This window comes from Vigna angularis, chromosome 2 (assembly GCF_016808095.1).
Source record: "Vigna angularis cultivar LongXiaoDou No.4 chromosome 2, ASM1680809v1, whole genome shotgun sequence".
Classification (NCBI taxonomy): domain Eukaryota; kingdom Viridiplantae; phylum Streptophyta; class Magnoliopsida; order Fabales; family Fabaceae; genus Vigna; species Vigna angularis.
Genome location: NC_068971.1, coordinates 31256409 through 31284184, shown reverse-complemented (window position 1 = coordinate 31284184; position 27776 = coordinate 31256409). Strand labels below are relative to the sequence as shown.

General features: G+C 32.3%; 1 protein-coding gene across 1 annotated transcript; it reads left to right on the top strand.

The window, feature by feature from the left end:
- The first annotated feature begins 3208 nt into the window (after nt 1-3208).
- LOC108329310 (actin-related protein 2) lies at nt 3209-20254 on the top strand. The gene is made up of 15 exons (XM_017563469.2): nt 3209-3364; nt 3510-3620; nt 3787-3921; nt 3999-4070; nt 4353-4431; nt 4773-4822; nt 9941-10044; nt 10128-10196; nt 10279-10342; nt 11229-11297; nt 11527-11610; nt 14224-14282; nt 18758-18824; nt 19697-19780; nt 19874-20254. The coding sequence occupies exons 1-15, from the start codon at nt 3323-3325 to the stop codon at nt 19952-19954; spliced, it is 1170 nt and encodes a 389-aa protein (XP_017418958.1). The 5' UTR covers nt 3209-3322; the 3' UTR covers nt 19955-20254.
- Nucleotides 20255-27776: the final 7522 nt, after the last annotated feature.

Genomic DNA, 27776 nt, shown 5'->3' with positions numbered 1-27776 from the left:
CGTTAACGATTTAAACGTCGTATGCAAAAAGGACTAAATTGAACATAAATTACATTCTTTAGGACAACATTGAACAGAAAAAAAAATTAGGACCATTTCGAATAAAGCTGACAAAAATTAGGACCAAAATTGGTATTAAGCCTTCAATAAATTATAAAAATTTAATTGAAAATTTTCCAAATTATCAAAAATTTGAATCTTAACTAAAATTTTGGTTTAATTGTTCGGGTATTCCTCAGTTTTATAATAGTGTGTCCACTTGGTTCCCGCTTTTAAAAAAGTATCACCTTTGTTCATATTTGGTTTAATGTGCATTAATCTAGTTCATTCTATTTAAGTAACTGTTAATTATCTGGTGATGTGACAAAACACATTTACAACGTGTAACCCGCTAGGGCTTTCTAATGTGAAAAGTTGGGACTATGGTTTACAAAAAAAAATATTGAGTTTGGAGGTAGTCAGGGGTCTACTCCACCACCACGTTGGCGACAAAGCGGAATGGGAGCTCCAGGACTAGAGTTATGGCGAGCGACTTGGACTCCATTCTCATATCCTCTTTCACTCTTTTCTATTCTAGGACCTAGATCGGGAATTTTAATAACTTTGTCGTCAACGCCGTCACACGACCGAGCACCCCCACAAAAACATCAACACAAACCCAAGATAATGTTTGCGTGTGCATTTTTCTTCCTTTATTGTACTCACCCGCAAAGCCCCTTTTGTAGCCACATCCACATAATCAAACCCAACCCTTTCTTTTTCTTTCCAAACCCAAGAAAACACAACTTTTCTCCACCTACAAGGAGAAAAAAAGGCAAACTTTTTCGCTCACAATTCGATTGAATTTTGGACCAAGATGGCACCCAGATAAGAACCATCAAGACTATCCTGTTACGAAAGAAGAAGCTAAGGCCAAGTTCAAGTAGGTTTCGGATTTCTGATGTTCTCAACGAACTTAAGAAGTGCCAAATTTGTGATTTTTATGGCCACTAGCCCTTTCTTAGATTTTACATTGGCATAATGAAGGAAGACTTTGATTTTCTTGAATGAAAAACAATTTTGAAAATTTTGAACTTAATGTTTATTCCTTTTTGTGGAGAAAATGTAGGAAAAATGAAATGCTGTCAAGAATTGATAAAATGTGAGCATAAGGGAAGAACATATGCAAAGTAAATGTGTGCAAAAATATAAAAAAAAGATAATTTGGATTTGATGTTACCCTGTTTTTCTTTTTTCTTCTTTTTATTTAGTATATTTTTACCCTGTTTTGTCACATCATCATAATATTTTGTCACATCATCATAATATTTTGTCACATCACCGTACAATTAACATTGTTACTAAAAAAATCACTTTTTTAAAGTGACGACCAAATAGATACACCTGAAAGTAGGACTGGTATACCTAACTAAATTATACTAAACTATAGTTAATTATAATCTAAGAAAACTAAACTACTAATATAATATATAAAATGTATTATTTAAGAGTTTAGTTTTAAAAAATCTGAACTTATATCAATGAATTTATATTAATTAACTAATAACTGAATTAATGCACTGTGTCACAAGATCAATTGGTAAAAAAAGTGTTTGTTTTTGTTAGAAATAATAATACTTTTTTTTGGAAGTGTTGAGTTGGTTGGGTTAGAAGAACTCATTACAATATTTCTTGTTTTTCTGTTCAAATTTTTCGTGTAATCTTTATTGCATATATTTTATTTAGGTAAATATTATTCTTTGTTTTTGTCTTTTAAGATAAATTATATATGGTCAGACTTTATATAGATTATATAAAATATTATTTCTATCAAATGTTGTGTGCATAATATAATTTTTACATGTTATCTTTTAAAAAATTCATATTTAACCGAAATTATTTATCAGAAGTTAATATAATTTCAAGAATAGATCTAATTATTGGAAGTTTGTTTTATTTAAAAGTTTACTCTTAAACCCCAGGAAATATTTTAGATTTATTTCAAACCTTATTAAATAAATTTATAATATTTTTTATAAAAAAATAATTAAAATTAACCTATAATTCTAATAAATTTTATTTATTTTTGTTTTTTCTCTATGTTTCTATTCTTTTTTCTATTTTTCTTTCTTCAAAACTTGAGTCTAACTCTTAGAAAAAACATGTTTAGTTTAATGATAAATTATTCTTACAAAATATAAAATATATTTAACTTTTTACCTTTAAAATATATTTGTCTCACAACCTTTCATTTTCTTTTATATCATAAATTATAAAGACAAATTAGATATATTATTTAGTTTATCCGTAAAACATAAATTTTTAAATAATTTGAAAGAAATATATATATATATATATATATATATATATATATATATATATATATATATATATATATATATATATATATATATATATATATATATATATATAACCCTTTTATTTTTAACTATAATACTATATAATACAATACATTCAAAATATTTAAAAATAATTTCATGTCAATTTTTATCTGTTAATAAAATAAAATTAAAAATTATAAGATTAAATAATAGATAATGATTAAATAATCGATATTGAACAATTTATATTGTCATATTAAAACTTAAATGATTTTGAACCAATAACTATTAAGAAAGTAAAACATGGAAAATCGAAGACTATTGATAAAAATTAGATAGTAAGGATAAGTAATAATTCAAAATTATAATTATAGAATTAAATAAAATATACAAATGTACAATAAAATGTTATATCTCTTTATATATTTGTATACATAATACAAATTTTAATTTATACATAATGTATAATAGATAATGGAAAAAATATTAAGTGTTAGTATTTTATAGTTACAAAAATTGAACTTTCTCTGGTTGGAATAATTGGAGATCAGGAGTAATGGAAAAACCATAATTGGAGACGAAAGAATAATGAAAAAACCATCAATACAGTTCTCAAATAATTAACTGAACTGAAAATCATTTAAGTTCAATTATTGAACTACAAAATAGTATATTTAGTTTTTAGTAAAGTTGAATTAGTTTTATAAGGACTATCTAACAATTAAACCTAATATTTTTTACTCGATACAAAAAGTTAAAACATTAGTATTATAAAGGACTATTTACCTGATTATTTTTTCCACTGCAGTCAGGCACGAACTAGTAAAACGACAAAGCAATGGGGTCGTTTCGCTTATCACCTTTTACTGGATCCACCAAGCCGTAGACCCCACTCACACTTGCCGCATTTTCACGGCAGAAGCCAAGGTCAGAAGCCAAAGTGTTAAAAAAAGAAGCGTTACAAAACGGGCAAAAGGCACTGGGAGCTCCACCAAGGCACCATGGACAGCCGAAACGTCGTTGTTTGCGACAACGGAACCGGGGTACTTCTCTTCTCTCTCGTACCTTTGCATTTGATTGGAACGGATCTTGCAAAATACGCTGAATTAGTGCAACATTTGCACTTCCACGATCTGAATGGTGTTATATTTCTGAAATCACTTTTGTTCTTAATATATGTGAATGCAGTATGTGAAGTGTGGATTTTCTGGGGAGAATTTCCCCACATCGGTCTTTCCTTGTGTAGTGGGAAGGCCGATGCTCCGTTACGAAGAATCACTTACCGAGCAAGAGGTTAAGGTAATCTAAACTCAATATCTCACTGTCAAACCTTATTATAAGAGGTTGTTGTTGTTGTTGTTGTTGCAAGATTTTATTATTATCATTATTATTATTTATAACGATGATGATTTGGATGATTGTGATGATCTTATGAAATTAGATTGGTTGTTTGTGTTGTGTTTAGGATATTGTTGTTGGCGAAAGCTGTGCAGACTTGCGGCATCAGCTTGATGTATCTTATCCTGTGAACAACGGCATAGTGCAAAATTGGGATGATATGTGTCATATATGGGATCATGCATTTTACAATGAATTGAAGGTGACTCTCGGGGCTTGTTTCTGAATTTTCTTTCAACTATTGTTGCTTTCTCTCGGTAATTCGTTTCATTTTGACAGATTAACCCTCCAGACTGTAAGATTCTACTCACGGATCCGCCTCTCAATCCTTCCAAGAATCGTGAAAAAATGGTTTGCTTACTGATTCCGTTGCTTTCCTTTGAAATAAATAAATAAATAAAATAATCTTATATATAATTATTGAATTCTATCAAGGTAAAAGTCTTTTTGTATCCTTATCCAATCATAAATTACTTTATGTAGTAAGAGTGTTGACTTTTATACAGTTACTTTAAAAATGGTATTCAATTTAATTTCTAATCAGTTGACAATGTAAAAATCTTTATATAGGCAGAGGATGAAAATTAAATTCTTAGTTATAATATTGTTGTTTTATGCTATTTGGCTTGGCAGGTCGAGATGATGTTTGAGAAGTATAATTTTGCTGGAGTGTTTATCCAAATCCAAGCTGTTCTAACATTATATGCTCAAGGTGCTTATAGAGATGAGTGAAGGTTGATGTTTTGTTTTTCTGTTATCTCAGTGTAATTGTAGTTTACTCCCATGAGTCTTATTGAACATTTTTGAAAATTACCGACTCTCTTTATAACATTTATTTATTTATAAACTTTAGTTGTTCATACTCTGTTATAATTACACACCATATTTAGTGAAATTACATATCATAACTTGTAAGAACTTCTTTGTGAAATGAGGAGTGTTTTTTTTTTCATCAACATGTGTTCTCTGGAAAACTCGCTCTTCCTTCTCCAACATGTGCTCACTTTGTGCCATCTTTCAGCTTGCACTTTAACATTTCTTTACTTGTCTCAGGTTTGTTGACTGGATTAGTTATTGACTCCGGTGATGGTGTCACTCATGTGGTAATTAATTAGCTTCTGTGCCTCTTAATTGTTATGGTGACCACTATAATGACACTAGGTTTTGTCTATTTGTTTCAGTCTCACTTTTTTCCTTCTTTGTACAGTGCTTTTTGCTACAGTCATTTTTTACATAATGTCAGTTGTATATAAATATTATGATGCCAAACCTTACAACCTTGTTCCCTTGTTGATTTTTATAACAAATCTTAATTTGAATTGGGCACAGTAACTAAATCAAAAGTCGTACCTCTCTCTAAAGAATGTTATATTTTGCAATGTTGGTGCTGATTAAGCTTATTCGATTCTAATTTTGAATGCATGTCATTGTTGCATTTATGTGAATATCATATTTGGCTTCTTTCAATTCAGTGCATGAATTTTATCATTAGTTTGTTTAGCATTGTTCATATTTTTGGATTGGATTGCTAATTTATTTGTTATATATATAATGTAATTTTATAAATATTACTTCTTGAATGAAAGCTTTAAATTCCATGGTGGATTTGAGCTTGTGCTCAAAATAATTTTTAAATAGTGTTAAAACAGAATGGTCATCTACACTAGCGTTGGTTGATTAGAATCCTAAATATATGTATATTGTTGTTATTACAATGAATTTGTTGAAAAAATCTAAATTAGAATCAGTATTATGCTAGTGAATGACTTTTTTTGTAACCTCATTTCTTGAAATCCGCCACTCATTGAAAGCTTGTACCATTTGTAACATTGCCATAACATTTTACATTAACTAGTACGCTTATGTACTCTGTCAACTTATATTGAATTATACTTTTCAGATAAAGAAACCAACTATTTTGTTGCATGCTTATAGCTTAATTATTCTAAAGTTTGCTGAGTGATTTTAATTCAACAGCTAGATTAATAGCCAATTTCTATTATATGATAATAAATGAAGAAACAGTAACTTCACTTATCAGACAATGGTTTCTAATCTTCCAAGAGGCACCAATTGTATTAAAATTTTAATAAAAAGTAAGTGCTAAGGGACCCCAAAGTAAGTATAATCATATACTGTTTGATCACAGTCTTAGAGCCTCAGACTACCAGAAATCTCTCCAAATTCTCTTTACCCCCTATCCCCTCATGCTCATTAGTGTAAGTTTTTTCCAATTTCCATCAATGACCCCATAATCATGCTGATAGAACTTGATCAGATTGCAAGGAAATGGAATTTTTTTTATTGGGATACAACTCCCCTGTCCAATGGACAACGGGAACAAGATGATCTTGATCTTCAGAGGAAAGAAAAGAACTACAATCTCTACAGGAGTATTCAGAACTCAAAAAGCCCTGCTCAATCTCCCCCACTCTGTTTCAAATCCCAACTAAATTGCTCTGTCACAAATTCCCTTCTTTTAATTCCTAATCTGTCTGTTTCTCTCTACTGTGACAGAGTAGTGCATTACAATTTTCACATTTGTGTGCTGACAGTTGTCATTATTACTGTTTTCACTGCTGTTTATCTTGTTTCACTTATACCCCTTTAATGGGAGGTCTAACACATCCCTCATTTATCATTTTGTCACATTGCCTTCTACTTTGGAACCCTGTTCTCTGCACTAAATGAATTCTCCACTATTTCATTAATTACAATTCCTCCACCATCCCTTATGCTTTCATTGTCGATATTAACCCAACTTCCTCCACTCTGGACCCATCATGTTTCCTTTTTCTTTCATATACATGGGTTAGCAGCTATTAGTACATGTATATCGAGCATATAAACAATACATTTGAAGGGATTCACCACCTTGTTGTGGCCGTTTAAATAAGGCTAAATAATTGGATTGTTATTTAAAGGTCCTACAATTGAGAAAGGAGAGCTCGAATCACAACTCACAAAGTGGCTGGCTTTGATCCTGTTGTATGTGTCTCAGCCAATGATTTATGCAAGTAACAATGTGTTACGTATCCGAGTGGGAGACGTAATTAAATACGATCACAGTAGGTAGAAAAGACAATGAACGAATGATAATGGACGAATGAATCTCTTTTATTGATAAAAATATCTGAATCAAAGAAAGCAAACAATAACTGGGAGCATAACCTCCTTCAGTCACTAGAGAGCATAACCTCCCTCACAGGAGCATAGCTGCCTGTCAACAAAACTCAATAATAAAAAACATGACCCTAACAATAGCCTCTAACCTTATTTATACTAGTTATTTCCTAAATAAAATATTTCCCTAGAATAAAATATTTCCCCAGAATAAAATATGAATATTGTTCTAAATAAAATATTTCCCTAGAATAAAATCTTTATTTACTCTAATTAACTTATACGGGATATTCTCCTCGAATGTGGCTCCCTTTTACTGTAATTAGTTCCCGCCCATCCTAACCGCTGCGACAATTAGGATGGTAATTCTTCAACCGTTCGGCTCAGGTCCTTCATTGCTTCCCACCGCTCGGTTCGAGCTCTCACCATCTTCCGCCGTTCGGCTCGACTCCCCACAGCCTACCACCTTTCAGCTTGACCTTTCTCTGCTTCCCCCTTTTTGGCCTGGTCGCTCCCCGTTGTTCACCGTTCGTTCCTCGTTGTCCCTCGTTCGGCCTGATCGCTTCGCCTTCCACTGTTTGGCCTGGTCGTTCCTTGTCTTCCACCGTTCGGTGCCCTTCTCCTTCTCTCTTATACCTTCTTCTCTCATATACCTTGTACCCTAACAATACACCCCGCTCCAAAACAACCTTGTCCTCAAGGTTGGAACAGTGAAACCTGATCTCCTGGCTCCTTTTCATCATCGTGTTATCATATGAAGGAAACCCACAGGCAACTGCCCTCCAATTCAGGTCTGGAGGTTTGGGTGGTGGCAATTCCTCCCCCAATGACTTCCATTCTTCCTGGGTTCTATTAGCTTCCAGCATTCTGGTCCCTCTTCAGGTGTATCAAGAACTGCAAGCCCCCTTTTCTGTTCGCTGGCCCACCTCTTCACATAATCCTTCTTTCTCTCCGGGGCATTGATTCTTCCATCTGCCCTTCCTTCCAAAGCCTTCTTTCTTCCTTCCTTCACGCTAAGGGTATCCGATAGTTCTCTCCCGTTCGGATCTGTCAATCCTCGACTGTTTGGTTCCGACTGACCTCTCCCGTTCGGATCTAGCAGTCCTTTATCGTTTGGTTCCGGTAATCCTCTCATGTTTGGATCCGGCAGTCCTCGCCCGTTCGGAGCTTGGACGTATTCTTTCGCTGTCCTCGACTACTTACTAGCCGCCAGTCTTTCGAAGACTGACCCTCTGCTTCTTTCTCCGAATCGGATCACCATCACTTCCTTTAAAGCAGCCCACGAACGGTTCCTGGTCTTCTCCCTCCAAAATCTGAACCAATATCTGGCACTTCTCTCCATACTGATGTAGGCTAGGCGCACCTTCTCTTCCTCTGACACTCCTTGTAATTCAAAGAACTTCTCAGCTCTATTGATCCAATTCAATGGATCAATCCCTTCAAAAATGGGTAACTCGACCCTTTGTCTCCAATTTAGTGGTTCCTCCTGACGTCCACCGTTCGGTCCACCATCTCTCTCGCCCTCCTCTTCATTCATTTTTCCGTCAACAGACCCCTGGCTTCCTTTTGAATTCCCATCTAGATGACGGGTTCTTCCTCCCATTATCCTCATAAGCTCTTGCAAATCTTTGCGGATTGCCGCCACCTCCGTCTCCAATCCTCCTATGGACAGTTGCATGCTCTCCTGTCTCAGCCCTACGTGCTCTTGTTTCACTTCGACTGTATTCAATCTTCCCTCCATGATGTCTTTCACTCCTCTCTTTCGAATCTGGTAGTTCCCTCTGTCACGCCCTTTTCTCCTCTTTATCGATCCGACAGTTCTCTCCGTCACACCCTTTTCTCCTCTCTATCGATCCGGCAGGTCCCTCCCTTGACGATCCGGCAACTCAGACAAATTGTTACGTATCCGAGTGGGAGACGTAATTAAATACGATCACAGTAGGTAGAAAAGACAATGAACGAATGATAATGGACAAATGAATCTCTTTTATTGATAGAAATATCTGAATCAAAGAAAGCAAACAATAACTGGGAGCATAACCTCCTTCAGTCACTAGAGAGCATAACTTCCTTCAGTCACTAGAGAGCATAACCTCCCTCACAAGAGCATAGCTGCGTGTCAACAAAACTCAATAATAAAAAACATGACCCTAACAACAACCTCTAGCCTTATTTATACTAATTATTTCCTAAATAAAATATTTTCGTAGAATAAAATATTTCCCTAGAATAAAATCTTTCCCTAGAATAAAATATGAATATTGTTCTAAATAAAATTTTCCCTAGAATAAAATCTTTATTTACTCTATTTAACTTATACGGGATATTCTCCTCGAATGTGGCTCCCTTTTACTGTAATTAGTTCCTGCCCATCCTAACCGCTGCGACAGTTAGGATGGTAATTCTTCAACCGTTCGGCTCAGGTCCTTCACTGCTTCCCACCGCTCGGCTCGAGCTCTCACCATCTTCCGCCGTTCGGCTCGACTCCCCCACAGTCTACCACCTTTCGGCTTGACCTTTCTCTGCTTCCCCCTTTTCGGCCTGATCACTCCTTGTTGTTCACCGTTCGGCCTACTCGCTCCCCGTTGTCCCCTGTTCGGCCTGATCGCTCCGCCTTCCACCGTTCGTCCTGGTCGTTCCCCGTCTTCAACCGTTCAGTGCCCTTCTCCTTCTCTCTTATACCTTCTTCTCTCATATACCTTGTACCCTAACACAATGTATCATGTCTCAAAAACATCCTTAATAGTTTTGCAGTTTGGAATTAATTTAAGATTGATGTAGAGAATTATATCAATTCTTTAATAAAAAACTATTACTCTGCCATTGGAATTTTCTTGAAGCAGTGAATAGGTAAAAAATATTGTGACTTGTGATTCATTGTTTATTTTTTTTATTGAGAATGGGGACTCCTCATGTCTATTTTCATTTTCTGAATGAAACACTGTATGATCACCAATCATGTACACAAGTGTTATGTTTGACAATCCATGGTTTAAGAGTGTGAAACATGTTCAGTATTTTGCCATTACCGTAATACTAAATTATTATTATTCTTTATATACATTTCAAAACCGTTAATCATGAAAGTTATTATCCAGGTTCCAGTTGTTGATGGCTATTCTTTCCCTCATCTAACTAAACGAATGAATGTTGCTGGTCGACATATAACCTCCTATCTTGTTGATTTGCTTTCAAGGAGGGGGTATGGACCAACTCCTTTCATTTAAATTGTAATATCTTATGTATACTTAAGTTCTTATCAGAACACAATTTTCTGTCCACAAGGTATGCATTAAATAGGACTGCTGATTTTGAGACTGTTAGGGAAATCAAAGAGAAGCTGTGCTATATAAGGTTAGCTACAAATCTGAAGCCACACTTTGATTTCCTGTGTCCTGTAATCTTTCCTTAGTAGGTCCATCTATTTTCCGTGCAGTTACGACTACAAGAGGGAATACCAGTTGGGGCTTGAGACCACCATCCTTGTTAAAAATTATACTGTAAGTTGAGATCCTACATTTTTTGAAATCTTTTTATGACTACTTCTGTGTGAATAATTCTAGATTCAGTTGGAAATTCTGGTTAAACTGGCTTTCCCAAGGATAGAGGGACAGGAGGATCATGTTCTGTTGATACTTGAATCTGTTCTTTAATGAATTTGAATACCTGTCCTTTTCAAGACTTTTGGTAATTAAATTCACGCCTTTTGTGCCTGAATGCATGCAAGTACTTTGTACTATTTATTATTATTATTGATGTCATTGCTATTGCCCACGTAGTGCATTTGGTCTAAAGGAGGGAAAGTGAGGGTTTCGTTGTTTGATTTGGTCCAAGAAAAGGGTAGGGGAGGGAAAATATGAGTATTGTATTGTTAATCCTATGAGCATCAGTGAAGGGGATGGAAGGTGAAATAAAATCCTAGAACAATTCATTCAGCATAGTAAAAAAAGTTGTGAACAACTTTCTCTCTCCTTCGGTTCCTCCTAATATTTGAGGTGAGAGATTTGGCCTCATTTTTCCTTGCCTTCTAAATTTCTGAGCTAAACTAGGAGAGATAAAAAACCGCCTCCTCTCTCTTCCAACTTTCATGTGTGCATAAGGTAATTGTCATTAATATTGTAAGAATGTACGAAAATATCTAATATTATTTTAATGTTATATCAGAATCTTAGATTATTTATAGGATTAGTTTTCCTATACCTCATTATCTCTTAGAATTGGTTATCATATTTCCTTATGTCATGATTATTTATCTAAAATTAGTATAATTAAGGTTTGATGCTCTAGGTTTTACGATCAAATCACACATTGTAGTACATCACACCATATCAAGTTAGTATCAATCTCATAACAGTTTCTCCATGTTAATTATCTTCCTTCAATCAGCTTCCGGATGGAAGGGTCATTAAAGTAGGCACTGAAAGGTTCCAGGCTCCTGAGGCTCTTTTCACTCCGGTAGGTGTTTGGTGCCCATTTGACTTATGTTTTCTACGGTTAAAGACGTAGATTTATTTTTTGTCTCTTTAAGTGACAATTTCAAAGTGAAAATCCCATCATAATCGTTATGACAATTCTTCTTTAAGAGGATAACAAAAGTATTTTCACTATTTTTGTAATTTTAGCTGAATTACTTAGCATTTAATTTGCTGGCTTATGATTGCTTGGCCTTTTCCTCATTGAACAGGAACTCATAGATGTAGAAGGTGATGGAATGGCTGACATGGTTTTTCGCTGCATTCAGGAAATGGATATTGACAATCGGATGATGGTACTATACTCTTTTTGAAATCCATTGCAGTAAATAGCGAATGATTAAAATAAAAATATCCTCAATATCTTCATATTGATTGGTAGAAAATATCTCAACAATCTTCATATTCATTTTAACATATTTTTTATTTTCTTATTTTAGAGAGATTGATTGCTACAAGTAGAGATGATGAGAATGTGATTGTTCTCAATAAAACATTTCTTTTATCCTTACATAGTTTAGGTTGGTATAAGTGCTCCCATTCTTAGGAACTGTACTTTGCCACATAAACAACTGCCACTGCCATTGTCCACCATTGCTCCTTTGAGGCTAGTGGTGGGTTAGAGAGGTTCACGCCATGCGGGCGATCATAACGTTGGTGGTTGAATCTCAAATGGAGTTGCCACGTGGCTCCACCATCGCCTTTGAGGTCAGTGGTAGGCCAGAAAGGTGCAACCCATGTGACTAGTTTTGTTGAATCCCACAAGTCGTCACAAGTATGGTTATCAGAACCTCTTAAGCCCATTCTAGGGGGATGTGATATCTCATTTGTTTAGATTTGAGTTTTTAAATTCTTTTGCCACATGTGTTCTCTTTGGTATTGTTGGAGATCCTACGTTGACTAGAGATAGAGATATAACCAAATTATAGTTTGAGTAAATTCAAACTTCACCTTACAAGCCTACATTGTGAGATCGAGTTATGCTAAAGTCTACTTTTTGAAATGGTATCTAAGTCTATTCTAGCAAAATTTGTTTGGCCTATTGTACCACCCAAATATATACTTTGATCATATCTTTAATCAATGTGAAAATTCAAACACAATCCCATACAACAAGACTTGAACATCTCAAAGATGGGAGTTATATAGTTTTGTGTGGTCTGTTAGCATCTCGATAGTAGTGGTACCATAGGCCAATAAACTTGATTAGGATAAACACTAATATCATGCTAAACTATTGGAAATAGAAACCTTGAGTTGATATCATGTGTTTCTGAGACAATGTAGATGCTTTATTTATCTTAAGAAAATGGAATCAATACAATAAATAGAGAAAATATGGTTCCCTCTAATAATAAAGATTTGGTATTCTTTTCGTATTGCTACTCCTTCTAGTTTTTGATATTTTGTTAACTTTATTGATGAATATTCTAATTGCAATTGAATTTGGTTGATGCAAAAATCGATCAAAATGTTTTCTATCTTTCACTCATTTTATTATAAAATCAAACCACTAGTTAGTATATCCATACATGATTTTTAGAGTGACAATGCCTGTGAATACCTGTCATACTAATTCTAACAATTTATGGCATCTAATGGTATTCTTTGGCAAACTTCGTGTTTCCATACTCCTGAACAAAATGGAGTAGCTAAATGAAAAAACTACTTGGACCCTTCTCTTTCCCATTCATGTTCCCCTTTATTTTGGGGAAAGTTCAATCTTAATCGCATGTTATCTCACTAATTAGATGCCATTATCTGTCCTTGATGATTAGGTCATCATTTTGTCAGTTTTCCTTATTCTCATCTTACATCCTTCCTCCATGTAGTTTTGGTTTCATTTGTTTTGTACATAACCTCACACCTGGTCAAAATAAACTCTCTCCTGGGTAGTTCAAATGTGTCTTTCTACGTTATTATCATTCTAAAAAGTGGTATTCGTATTTCTGTCCTAAATGTAGTCGATATTTTATTTCTGGTAATGTCTCTTTCTTTGAGTTGTTCCATATTATATACACTTGGTCCTTTCAATCAAGATATATGTAGTTAATTTCTCATCTTTGTCAATCATTCTTCATTTCCTGCTGTACTAGTTTCCAGAGCATTTCTTGTCTCTCATTTATTCTTTGGTTTTCAATACTAAGGAACTCTTTGGCTGGAATGAAAATCACTGTATCCTTGCATTGTATAAAAGTTGAGGTGGAAAGTATGACTCAATTCAAGTCTGGGCGATTATTTTTGTTGAAAAATCTTTTTTTTCTCTCTCTCTGTCTTCACCATTACACCTTTCTGCTTTCTCAACCGAGCCAGTCCTCAATCTTTGTACTAATATTTTTATTTGACGTCAGATCTCTATTACATGATCATATTTGTATTGAGTCATGGGTCATGATTAAATTGCGACCTGCCCAAATATCTATCATTAAAACATTCCTTTAAGTCAAGAATTTACGTTTGTGAATAAAACCACTGCAGTTCTAGCAGGTCTTGCTCACCTTCCATAATCTGTTCTCAGCACTCCTGTTCTTGATATTGCATTTTGAAAATGTCATGCAATTTATTTATGGGATAAAGTTTCATCTTCACCATTACACCTTGCCTTCACAACTGAGCAAGTCCTCAATCTTTGTACTAGTATTTTGATTTGACGTCAGATCCCTAACTACATGATCATATTTGTATTGAGTCATGGGTCATGATTAAATTGCATCGTTATATACCACCTGTCCAAATATCTATCATTAAAATATTCCGTTAAGTGAAAAAATTACGTTTATGAATAGAACCACTGCAGCTCTAGTGGGTCTTGCACACTTTCCATAATCTGTTCACTGCGCTCCTGTCTCTGATATGGCATTTTGAAACTGTCATGCAATTTATTTATGCTGTGATGTTTTGTCTTGCAGCTATATCAACACATAGTTTTAAGTGGAGGGAGCACTATGTATCCTGGATTACCAAGCCGGTAATTTGTCATTTCTTCTTTACCTTGGTTCTATCTGTCCTTAATCTTGTGTTGCTGATTTTTTTAGTTCATATTATTATTACTTCTAAATAAGTATTTTCATTTTATATTATTATGTGTCTTGTAATGGAACAGTCTCTCTTATCTTTTCCTGCTTTAGCTGTTTGGGCAGGTGCAACAGTCTGCACTCTTGCTGTAAACATTTCATTAAAAACTATTCTTTCTAAAGCTTCAAGAGTTTAAGTATTGATATACATTTCCATACATGTATTGCACGACACTAATCTCAACCCTTCAGTATGTTTTTCTGCTACATCCATGGTAGTGATAATTAGATGTAAGTGACAGGCAATGTGATAGGACCTTGAGAGTTTATGAGAGGAGGAAAGGAATAAAAAACAAGACGTAGACTTTAGGGGGTTAAGGGGGCAGTTAGGTGGTTGGTTGTTTTCTGTTTCTTGTAGGGGATAGCTTTATAAGGGAGGGTGAGTGTCTTGGGACAGACACGTTTTTGTTGTATCTTAGTTGATAGGAATATTACATCCTGTGTGAAGGGAGAAGTGCTCCGTTGGAGGCTTTCGAACATCATTCTTTGTCACAAGAATAATAATACAGATGTTTACAGTAAATTCTGTGTTTGTGTGTGTTCAGAGTGCCTTTCGGGGTGAGTTCTGGGTTTCTTGTTCCGAGAAACCTATCATAATGTCATATCTGTGTGGATACATATTTGTGAATGCCTTTTGTCCATTTTAAAAAATACTTAAAGTGCCTCCTAGCGCATATTTCTTTGGCTGAAAGTACCTTCTAGAATTCTATATTGTTCTTCTAAGAACTAATAACAGCAGAATCCTTATCTTGTTAGTGTGAAAAATTGTGTAGGCAGTAAGCAATGATTATGAGATTACTTTTCTTGATCTCAGAAAGAAACAATACATGGATGTTTAAAGGAAAAACAAAATCCTAATAAAAGGAAGTAAATCTCCTGTAATAAAGGAAATAGATGTCCAGAAAGAAAGACTCTAAATCAGGAGCAAATATACCAAATAAACTGGTAATCTCAATCCCTTAATTTTATGGGTTATACGAACAAATCTATATTTATTGTACAAGATGTGTAATATTTACATCCATATGTCAACACCACTTCTCAAGTTGAGGAATAAATATGCTCCATTCCCAACTTGGTTATGAGATTATTGAAGTTTGTGGTATTGAGTCCTTTTGTCAGTACATTATCCACCTAATGCTCAGACGGAATGTATGACTTGCATACTAAACCTCCCACTTTTTCCTTAAGGAAGTGTCTATCTATTTCAATATGTTTTGTGCTGTCATGCTGAATGGGATTATGTACAATGTCTATTGCTGACTTATAATCACAGTAGAGCTTTATAGGTCCCTTCGAATTAACCTTCAAGTCATCTACTATATTAGCCATAATAACTCATCTAATATAATTGTGATTCAGCCTATGGTCTTGCAGCCACATTCTGTTTTTTTGCTTCTCCATGTCACTAAGTTCCCACCTTGGAAAGTAAATATGTAGTTGTTTTCATCTTCTATCGACAAGAGAACCTGCATAATATGCATTAGTACAGGCTTCAAGAATTAGTCTTCCATTTCTTTTGAATAATATTCCCTTTCCAGGGCCACCCTTCAAGTAATGTAGAATTATATAAACAACATGAAGATGAGTTTCCTTTGGTTCATGCATAAATTGGCTGATGATACTCACTAAATGCGGCAATGTTTGGGTAGATATATTAATTTCTGACCAGTCGCTAATATATATTTTTGTCTACTGCTGTTCCTCTTCAGCCTTACATAACTTGTGATTAGGATCCATTGGGAGTTGGTACTGGTCTGCACCCAAATTTTCCAGCTTTTGCCAACAAATCAGTTTTATATTTTTGCGGATATATGAAAGTTCCCTGGTTAGAGTAAGGCTACTTCAATCTTCCTAGCTCTTTTAGTTCAAATTCTTGGTCTATTTGTTTCAATTCTTCCTTCTCTTTTTCATCATTTCCAGTTACCACAATATCATCAAGGTAAACTGGAAGGCCTGTTGTCCCCTCATTCCTTGAATGTTTAGTAAACAACGTATGATGTTCACGAATTTGTTTGTAGCTAAATCGCTTCATAGCTTTTGTGAATCTTTCAACCAAGCTCTATGGGATTGTCAGTCCATACCTTTTGCAGTGTGCATACCTTATATTTTTTCATCTTCAATCCCATGTTGAATAGTCGTGTAATTTCTTCTTCTTCTCCTAATTATGGAATGTAATTAAATCTTCTAATTATGTAATTAAAATTGTACAAGGAAATAATATTCTCTGCAACATAAATCAAGGAATTCTAGCACAAACTTTGGTACTCTCACTTAAAAGCATAAAAAAATTATTATAAAACCCAAAATTACATTAATCCTTCTAGATCATATTATTCCACCTTTGAAGACCTTCATCATGGAATGTCATGAGTACACTTCATCCAAGAGAAACATAACACCGGATCAAATATCATTCTTTTATTTGTTTTTCATTTCAAAACTAGAATCCCTACAAACACTATTGGTTTGATATTAAATTATATATTGTTGAGAAATCTTACGAAAATTTATTCCTCACATTGTTGAATGGACAAAACAACAATATTTTAACAATCATAAAAAATATCTTTTATTATTATCTTTTCCTTTCTTTTTTTTGGCCACTTCTTTTTTGTTTATTTCTCTTTTTCTATTTTCTTTATATTTTTTCTTGAATTTCCTTTTTCCTTTAACTTCTTTCTTTTATTTCTTTTTCTCTTAACTCCTTTTTACTGTCATCTTCTCTCAAATCCTGTTTTGTTTCTTTTTTTTCACTAATTTTCTTTTCTACTAGCTCTATGTTTATTTTTCTCTTTCTCTCTCTTAGCACAATTATATCATGGCTTTTCCCAATACTCATCAAACGTTCTCCTTTTATCTCTATATCTTATGCTCGTTCATTTCTTTCCTTCTTCTCTCCTTAAAATTCTCTTTCAAAGTCTTCTCCATTCGTGAAACAAAATCATGTATAAACAATTTGTGATATGCATTGAGTTGAGAAGCAAATTTAGCATTAGTACTTGCCATAAGTCCAAAATGAAATTGAAAGTAAAAAAAAAACACTCACTGAATGTCAAGAGCTGAAGCTCTGATACCAGCTAATAAGAACATATAAGGGAGACTGACCTGATATTTAACTTGGAGAAGGATATTGACATCATAAAAAAGATGAGAAGGTGAGTAATATGTCACGAGGTTGATCACTCCACAGGTTATTGGATAAATTCAAATTTGAGTTCTTATAATTTAGAACTCCACAAAGTTCTTAAAATTGATATATCTCTAACTTCTTATAAAATGTTCATATTTATAAGCTTTTAGGGCGACAAGCAGTAAATGCGCATTAAGACTCCAGTTAGAAATAAATTTCCACCAGCACTTATTTTGATTTTAATTGACTCCACACTACCGCAATACTTATCATTATGGTTTAGGAAGCTTAAGAACACTATCCTAGACCATCTTAAAAGACATTTGAAATATTTAAATAAAAAGAAATATGAAAATTACATTAATAATGAAGAAAATTGGCTTAAGAAATGATTTAGTTCAACTACTTAAACTTGAGCCCACCAATGCTTCTTCTAGATCATGTGAATTTGGACTTGTCATGTTATATTCAAATTTGGCTCAACTCTTCATCAACATGTAGAAAATAACATTAGATAATATATTTTCATGGACCTATCATGCAATTCAGTCCATTTTCTTTATTCCTCATATTCTTCCAAGTGCAGCCTTTGGTGCTCTTAATTAACAACATAATACAAAACCCAAAATTACAGTGACCTCTCTAGATCATATTCTGCACAACCTAACCGTGACCTGCTGCTTTGACTGAAGAAAGGGAGCTCTAAATTTTTCCAGAAGCTATCCTCAGTAGTAGACAACATGCTCATGGAGATGTAGAGGTCTTGCTCTAGTGGCAACAATTTCCAGCTTTGAGAATAGTTTGGAGTTAAGCATATGAAATTCAACAAGTGTTCCCTCAATTCCACTTTGAGGACAAGGTCTCACTTAAAAGGGGGTATAGTATTGATTAAGACAACCTTCTACGAAATACATGTATCAAAGAAAGAATAAGAAAATTATAATGTATAATATTTAATGGGGTTGGCTGTCAGTTAGTTGAGCAAAAGACAATAGGGAAAGCTTGTTAGTAGTTGGAGGTGGAAAATACAACTGCATAGTTTTGTGTGGGATATAACTGAAACTAATTCTTCTGAGAGTTGTTACTGTTTGAGGAGTTCTTTAAAACCAATAAAGGCATTCTTGTTTCTTTGGTTAGTGTTTCCAGATTCTAATCTGATCCCAGTTCTATCACCCCTTATTGTATTTCAAAGTTAAAGTTGGTGAATTCATATTCTTCCTCCATCCCATTTTTCAGATTGGAAAAAGAAATACTTGATCGTTATCTTGATGTTGTCCTGAAGGGTAACAAAGATGGATTGAAGGTAAGCTTAGGCTTCTTCTTTTCTTTTGTTTCTGCATGTGTATCCAATGTAGCATGTGTATTATTATTAAAGGCACATTTATTTTGTATTTTAACTTGCTTGTTGTTGCTAGTTAATTTATAAACAATCAATAATTCTTGTTAGCCAATGGAGTTACTTATCGGGATGAGCTATGTAGTATACTTGATAGGAACTTGGGGGTATTATGGGGTCCTCGAGTCCCACATTTATGGGTTGCTCGATGGAGTATTTAAATGTTTGGCTCCCCCTTAGCTTTTGAGGGTGGGTTACGGTACTTCTCAATTTGTATAGGAGGTTGTTGTCAATGTCTTGGAAATGGCTACCTGCGAGGTGTAGTATTTTAGTGTCTGGTTCTCTTAATTGCTGTAGCTTCTGAGGGTCAGTTCCCCAAGTGCTTGGGTACTTATCAATACGTCAAGAGAGAATTATTTTGTTGTTTGTTGAGTAAATTCTGATGATATCTATAGGGAAGGAAAAGGTCTGTTTCTCTTGAATTAAATATGGCCTTATGACCCCAATATTATATTCTAACCTTAAATTGACATTCCCAGCTCATGATTTTGAATCGTGATTGTATCAAGACGTCCTCCTCCCAACCCAATGTGATGTCACTAGAAAATTAAAAAAGAATTAAATCTGAAGCTTCCGTGCAGTCCCTCAATTTATGAATCTCTATCACTTTCCTTTTCGGTACCTCCAAAAAGGGAGTAGCATGCAACCATGTTAGTTAAGGAAATACAGGATGCTTTAAAAAAGAAAGAGAACAGTATGTGATAATGAAAGTTTATAATCACGATTTCGGCCGACTTATTTTTCCGTGTTGTCACCTTTTCTGTTCTGATGGTGATCAGAAATTACGACTAAGAATAGAGGATCCACCACGTAGGAAGCACATGGTGTACCTTGGAGGTGCTGTACTTGCAGGAATAATGAAGGTTTGAGTTAGCTATTAATGTTTTGGTTATTCTCTATGCATAGACTTATGTGTCAATGTAGATGTGATGGCTGTTGGCATATTTTAAACTCAGGATGCACCAGAGTTTTGGATTAACAGGGAAGATTATCTAGAAGAAGGAATTGCTTGCCTAAGCAAGTGTGGCCAGGCATGACTTTGAGCTCCGTGATCGCTCTGAAAACGGGAAATCATTTTGGGAAGCAAAAGCGCTCCAGAGGCTAAGTGATGAATATTCAAAGTTGTTAAAACTGCCTCCTAAAATAGCTTACATTAATTGCTGTTGGCATTGTATAGCTGTCCCTATGGCTACTAGAGGCTAGCTGTGATTGAGTATGCACTTACGTTTTCATGATAGATACGACAAGAGAATTCTTGTATCTTGTTTTTGTAACAAGAATTGTTGAAACTATGTGGCATAATGTTGAACAAAGAATATACATTGTAAATTTGGTAACTGTTCCTTGTTCGTTTTACTTTGTTGAGAAAGCTTGTCTACGGAAGACTTTACACATCTACCTCGGCAATAATAAACTAATGGATTGACATTATCTAGCTCTGGAAAATATTGGAGCTTTGCATGACAATAAGGAATACGTTTCATAAGTCGAGTTTTTTTTTTCCACCAACTTAGTCTACTTATGTTTCAAGAACACGGTTTCGCTTTTAACTTGTGTGTCTTTATTCAATTTATAATTGTCTCCTAAAGTATCAAGTGTAAATTTTGTTTTGAAGTCTTAGTATATTAATTTGTTTGGAATGACTTAGATTTAAATTTTAAAAAGTAAAACTAATTTTTAGTTTCGTGGTTTTTAGTTTTAAAATATTGTGGTTTTCAATTTTTAAATGTTAGTACTACATTTTAAATTAAAATTACATAACTTACATTTTATGAGTTTGTTTGGTGGCGTTTGTGGTTGTTTGATAATGAAGGGGCGAGAGTGACAAATGAGGAAATGGAACAGATGAAGATTGTGATAGTCAAAGTTAAGTATGATTGGAGTGATAATGTTGATAACAGTTATAATGAAAATTATTATGACGATAGAGTAAATGGACAATTAATATTTTAAATATGCAGGTATTATCAATTTAATTTTAGAAAAATGAAATTTTGGTTCACTCTGTGGATATGTAAAAAATAAGGCTTATTGCTTTTTAATATTATTGTCATAGTTTAATGAAAACATGCTTTTGATTTAGAAGTGGATTGGTTCTTAAAATTATAACTCGATCACTCTTGTAACAATAATAATCGGTTTTATAATTTGACTCAACTAATTAATAGGTTAACTGATTTAAATATGTTTTATTCCTAACAATCGGTTTTACCTTAGAATCAAAGTGGATTTACTTTATTCACTTATTTATAATAGTATAGTCAAACTATTAACCTATTTCACTGTACTTTAATCAAAATATCAATTAGTATAATTGAGCAAGCAAATAATTTAAGTATTCAACCTTATGTTACAAAATATATATATATATATATATATATATATATATATATATATATATATATATATATATATTTATTTGAATTTAACTTGATTAAATGAGTCAAGTTGACTGATAAGTTTGAACCAATTTTAAATAGGTTATTTTTAGGGGTTTTAACTGTGATTACATGCTTTGTCTTTTAAATACATTATGGATGGAAATAAAGTTGTTATTTGTTTGTTTAAGAAGTTTCTGAATAATAGTTCTTTTAATGTTAAAAGACAAAAGACATAACGTTTTAAGAGGCGTGTGTGACAAATTTATAGATAAAGGGGTAGAAGAATGTTAGAAGTTCACTCTTAAGCTTCTGACCTATTTTTAATCTGAGTCTAGAAATAGACCACCTTTAAGCTCTTGGTTACGAAATCTTAAAACATTCTTTAGAACTAAGTGTTTGTCTAAACTCTCTTGAGAAACTTAGAGTTAAGTAAGAATGAAGTGTTAGTCTTAGTGAGTCTGATAGCATAATCTGTTGAGCTAAGTTTTGAGCTTGCTCATCCTTGTGTTTGTCAAAAGAGGTGCTATGAATATCTTGTCTGTCAAGATTGGTGCATTGTTAAACCTCTATTCTGCTTCTATTTTTAATTTGTTGGTTTACTTTTAGTTATAAGATAATATCTCTTTTAAAGAGATTAATAATTAAACGTAAGATCTTTTTTATCTGAACTAGTATAAAAATTTATGTGCAAGCTTCTCTTCCTTACACTCTTTTACTTACTTGCTATTACTTGTCCTAATTGTGAAGTAATCTTTTTAAAAGGAAAGTTCATTTAAAAAGAAGCGATTTTTATTGAAAAACCAATTCACACTTCTCTTGGTTGTTCTCCTTTCTTTAAACTTTCTGGTGCGCGTTTTCAACACATTTGTATAGTCTTTTGGATGCTTTTAGAGTTGTCACTTGTGGTATCCCTTTCTTGCACAAATTGCACAATATTTGGTCAATATCATATAAATAATAGAGCTGTCAATTTGACCCATGACCCCGGGGCTAGCCCTAACCCACTCTTGAAAAAGCCTCCTCTTAAGAAGCCCCTCAAATGGGGGCAAAAAAAAAAAGCCCCAATCCCCAAAGCCCCCTCTCAAGGGGGTTAGGGTCAGGGTTAAGGTGGGTTTAACCCCATTAAATTTTTTTTGGAAACTAAACTTCAACATTCTCATAGTAACTATTAAAAATACTAAATTTTATATTCATGTAATTGACTTCTTATTTCAAATTATTAAATAAAACTAATTAGTTATAGTTTAATAGAATATTTAATATTCAAAATAACCACTTTTTTAAATAATTAAAAACAATTGCAAACCACACACTTAATTTTATACAACTAAATAGTATTACAAATTTATTTTACTAAAATATTATAAAAATGCTTTATTTTGTTGTCAATTTTAATACAATTATGTCTTATATTGCAGACACAAATTATTAAAAAATTATATATAATTAGTAATATCAAAATAACCCCAAAGAGAGATAATAACATATTAAATTGATTTAATATTTGTACTGCTTTTACGGTTCTTAAAAAGAATCACTCTTTTGTTTACTCGACTTCTAAAATATCACTCAATCTGTTTTTAACTATTTAAAATTAAAAATAATTCAAAAATTTATTATCTAAAATTTTTGGATCATAAATAGTATTAATATTTTATGTGTAAATTAAATTTATGTTTTATTTTGTTTTTTTCTCTGATAATCTTTTCTCAAAATCACCATAAAGTTAATTTCTTAAAAATTTATAAAAAAAATGAAAATTTTAAATAGACCTAAAAGTACTAAAGAATGACAAATGTTATAGTGTTTCAATTCTTTAACTAACACACTAAGTAATTTATTTTTAACTTTCAATTAGAACACATAACATAAATGTATGTTTATGTTTATGTTTATGACATTTAATATGTAAACATTTTGAGTGAGTAGTACGACGAGATTGAATCATATGGGCGAATACAACTGCAGCCTGCACAAGATTTATGAGTTTTCTCTTTTTACTTATTATTTATGTTATGAGCATGATTTGTTGAGTATAAAGTGAAAAAGAAAATCATTTATATTTAATTTCTTTTTCAATAACTTTCTAAAAAAATAAAGAAGCCTAATTTTTTTTTTAAATTAAGAGCTTCAATTAGAGAAAGTCTTCTCTTAAATTTCAATTAGGATAATTTTAGATAGAAAGTTAATTTCTGACTTATAACCTAAAAAAAGCGAAATTAAATATTTAAATTTCAAATTTATAAAATGATCCTTTAATTATATACTTAGAGAATCTAATTCAATAAATATTGTCATTTTGCTTTTGCTTCTTGATTCTAGAACTTTCCTCCTATAAAAATTTCAATTTATTTTCTACGGTAACTATTTTTGTAACAAATTAGGAGTTAATTATATTTTTTCTTGTATTCAAAATGAACATTTTTTCTAAAAAAAAGGTCCATGGGTTGGCCCTAGCTCACAGGGCTTTTGAAGATATTTTGACCCCGTGGGCTTTTTCTACGAGGGGCTTTTTGGCCCTGTGAATTTTTCTGACCCCAACCCACGTGGGTTAGGGCCAAACCATGTAACAAGACCAAATTGACGGGTCTAATAAATAAGAAGGCTTACATAAATAACATGGTTTATTTAATATGGTTTTAGACCTACTGAAACATACTTTGTATGCTCTTGTTCTCTTTCATGTTATAGAGCTTATATAGCTGAGTAAGCATACCAAGTGTGTTACGCTTTACCAATGTGAGACTAGAGTTATCAAAATGGGTTCAAACTTGTCAATTCGACTCACCACAAGTTTGAGATGAGTTGGTTGGAAATAATCTAGTTAAATGTGGGTCAAACTGAACCCACTAGTTAAATTAGTTTAAGCTGGGTTAGAGGTGGATTGACCAGTAACACACTAACAACAATCCTTTATTATTACCATTTCTTTCAAATTTTTTTTATTATAATTATTTGCTATTTCTAATTATGTAGGTTGAAAATTTGATCTTTTTAAAGACTAAAATATTCTTTAATAGTGTTTGAATATTTTGGATGCTTAATTTATTTCTTTTCCTAATTATATAGGTTATCACTTTAGTTTTTTCGACTACTATCTTTATAGTAATGTTTGGTGTAATACATAAACAAATGAGTTGAGTCATGTAATACATATATAAAATAAATAGGAAAAATAAAATATTCTTAAGTGAGTCAATTCATCTAAACCATCGACCCTTAACAACCCCAGTTACAAATTTTTTAACAACATCGAAATGTGAATTGGATTAAACTAATTCATTTTTAACACAACTCGTAGTGATGCAACCTTTGTGAACTTACTTTAACAATCCTATTTGGGACCCTTATATGTAATGATAAAATTATTCCACTTCTCTTTTTCTTATTTGAAGATTTGCATATTTTTAGTATTTTCATATAACTATGTAGACATAAGAGTATTATGAATCTTAAAATTTGACAAGTATCTTTGTTTTTGATAATTTGTTCATCTTTACCGTACTCTTTTACTTGCTCACTTCATCTTCACCATTTTTAATCATCCTCAATTTCTTTTCCTTATTCATTATCACCAAAGAGGGATGTTGACAATTTTTTTTGACAGTTGCTTAATTTGGGCTTTAGTATAACTTGTGGTTCATAAGTAAATATGATATATGTTCTTATTGGGATTCAAAGTGTGGACCTTCAAACAGATGGAAAAATCTTGACGGCTTTGGAGATCATTAATGAACATTCCTAGTGGTTGGAATACAGGAGAAGATCTACCCGCAAAAGACTCTCAGACGCTCAAGTTATAGTAAAAGAGTTTAAATATTTAGATTAAGAAAGTGAGTATGAGAGAGTGTGTATTTCTTGGTGAAATACCATGTGTATTTATAAGGTTTATGGGTCTTGTGAGTCATATGTTAAAAATAATAATGCTAATATGATATCAAATAGTCTCAATAAAATAACAAGTTACTGTATATATGATAATTAGTGGAATATTCACGATAATGTGTCAACTTACCTGATGTACCAAATATTTTATAAATATATGGTATTTAAGAAATATCATGATGTAACTACTAATATTTGATCACATACTGTTAATATATGAATATTTGCATCAACAAATATATCACAGTATTTCCTCAACCGTTTTAAATTAGTGAAGTTGAATATCACTTAACATATTTGTTGTGTTCGATGCATAGTTACAATATCTATTTCTCTTTATAACAAAAATTATTTTAAAACTACGGTCTTCTAATAGAAATTGTTGTAAGAAACTGAAATTTTAAAACCGCATCAATATCATTAAAGCATATCATATACGTGAACTGAGAGTAATATAATAGTTTTATATATAAATGAAGTAACTAAAAGATAACTCTTAGATTTGCAGACTTTTTTTAGTTAAAGGTTAAAAAATAATTTTTTTAAGTTTAAGGGTAAAATATTATTTTTAAATTTAAGGATTACAAAATATTTTACAACTTAGAATACTAAAACTCAATTCGATTCAAATTGGAGAAACTATAAACATATATAATAATATTTATATGTTATATAAAATGTCACATGAAAAGAGTGATATGGTATCTGGTAAGTGGTCGATAATTTTATTACTATCATTAATATATAGGGATTATGTTGTTTAAGAAAAAAAATGGAAGACAAATTTCTTGTAGGATATAAAAGAACAAAGTTGGATCTAAGGGTGACAAAATAAGTTGGTTTGGCTTATTTTGACTTAATCTGTCAATGGTTCATTAAAAGTAGAGTGAGTTGGGCTGATTCCCCATAACAAAACATATTGTAATTCGTGATTTGTTTTGTCAGAGGACATGTCGATGAGCCTGTGGATGATTATAAACATATTTCTCTAATTTGATAAATTAAAATAATTGTTATATTTATAGGTTAAAGTATTATAATTAATAATTAATACTTAATTTATAAATGTTAATGATTTAAATTATATTACTATTAAATATTAACACCCTTGAAAGAATATAATATAAAAAAGTTAATATTTTAAATTATATGTTTATTTTAATTTTTAATTTATAAAAATGGATATAAGCTCGTACTTTTGGTTCACAATTTGAAAGACTAAGTGGATTAGACTAAAATGGATTAATAAATTAAAAATTTCAACTTAATCCGTGAAATTTTGACAGGATGTCAATATTAACTCATGACCCATTTTTTAACCTTTAATTATATTCGACCAAAGTTTTAAGACCAAAAACATAGTAGTTAAGCAGTAAAGTACAAAGAATTGGAAATTAAATTGTCATTAAAATAAACCAAGTAAAGTGTGTTCTCTTGTGAAGATGTAATTTGAAGAAAAATGAGTTATTAAATTTTAGTGGATTTGAAGGTAAAGTTTTTGTGTTTCTTTTAAGGGATTTAGAGGTGAAAATGAGTAAATTTAGGGATGAAAGTTTGTAAGTGAATTGATTGGTGTGATAGATTAAAAATAATGTTTTAATAGACTCTAAAATATAATATTATTATTTTTTCCTTATAGTTAAAATTAATGTATATTTTTTATTTTATTGTTATAATTATTATTATTTAATAATATAATTATTTTTGTTATTATTACTTATTATATACGAGTTCTTTGTAACGGAAATAACTATGGATATGAGAGATCTGTTCCACCACATTGAACTCACATAATTGAAGATTCTTATGTATATATATAAATGTTCATGCCTTAGAATGATATAACATGAATTTCATTGGTGAAGATTCATCACCACCACTTGTTCATAATCATTCTTTACTTCTGGTTTGTATTCAAAATTGATTCCATGCATGTTCATGGTTACACAAAACCGATTTTTTAATATCCGAAAGAGAAGACATGGTAAACTCGTATATGTGTGTTTAATTAACTTGTGCCTTCTTCATGATAGTTTATTTCTGGGTCGTTATACATGTCAACTTCACGCTGGCCATCAAGCATGATGTGCTCGTTAAGATATAATATATTATCTAAAAATTAGGTCAAAGTCATTTTGATTTTTCAGTGCCCAAGAAAGCAAGTTGGGTGTACAAGTTTAGTAAGCTTTTTGCTTCTCAGATAACAGTTGACTACTCATTGAGCTTTCAGTTTTGGGTTACCTCATCTTTTCTTGTACATCATCAATATTACCAAAACCATGTAACTTATCAAATGTTACCATTATACATAGAATGTCACAAAAGTCTCCAACGTCTCCTCCAACTTTGTAGACTTTCTATAATACATGTTTTTAGTATTAATTTTTCATTATCATCTTCAATTATTGACATAAGGTTGGGAAGCTAGATTAAACTACAATTGGGATTGTTTTAATGCACAGAAAGTTACTATTTGAAAAATGCGCATTATAATTTTCAAATTATATTTTAAGTAAAAGTTAAAACAAACGTATATCTAAATTATGCTTTGAGATTTTTCAAACGAAGAAAACACTGAATGTAGGTGGGAATG

Excerpts from the sequence above, each read along its gene's own strand:
- LOC108329310 (XM_017563469.2), top strand. The coding sequence starts at position 3,323 with ATGGACAGCCGAAACGTCGTTGTTTGCGACAACGGAACCGGG. Across the intron at positions 3,922-3,998 it reads CATTTTACAATGAATTGAAG|ATTAACCCTCCAGACTGTAA; the intron begins GTGACTCTCGGG and ends TCATTTTGACAG. Across the intron at positions 10,045-10,127 it reads GATTTGCTTTCAAGGAGGGG|GTATGCATTAAATAGGACTG; the intron begins GTATGGACCAAC and ends TCTGTCCACAAG.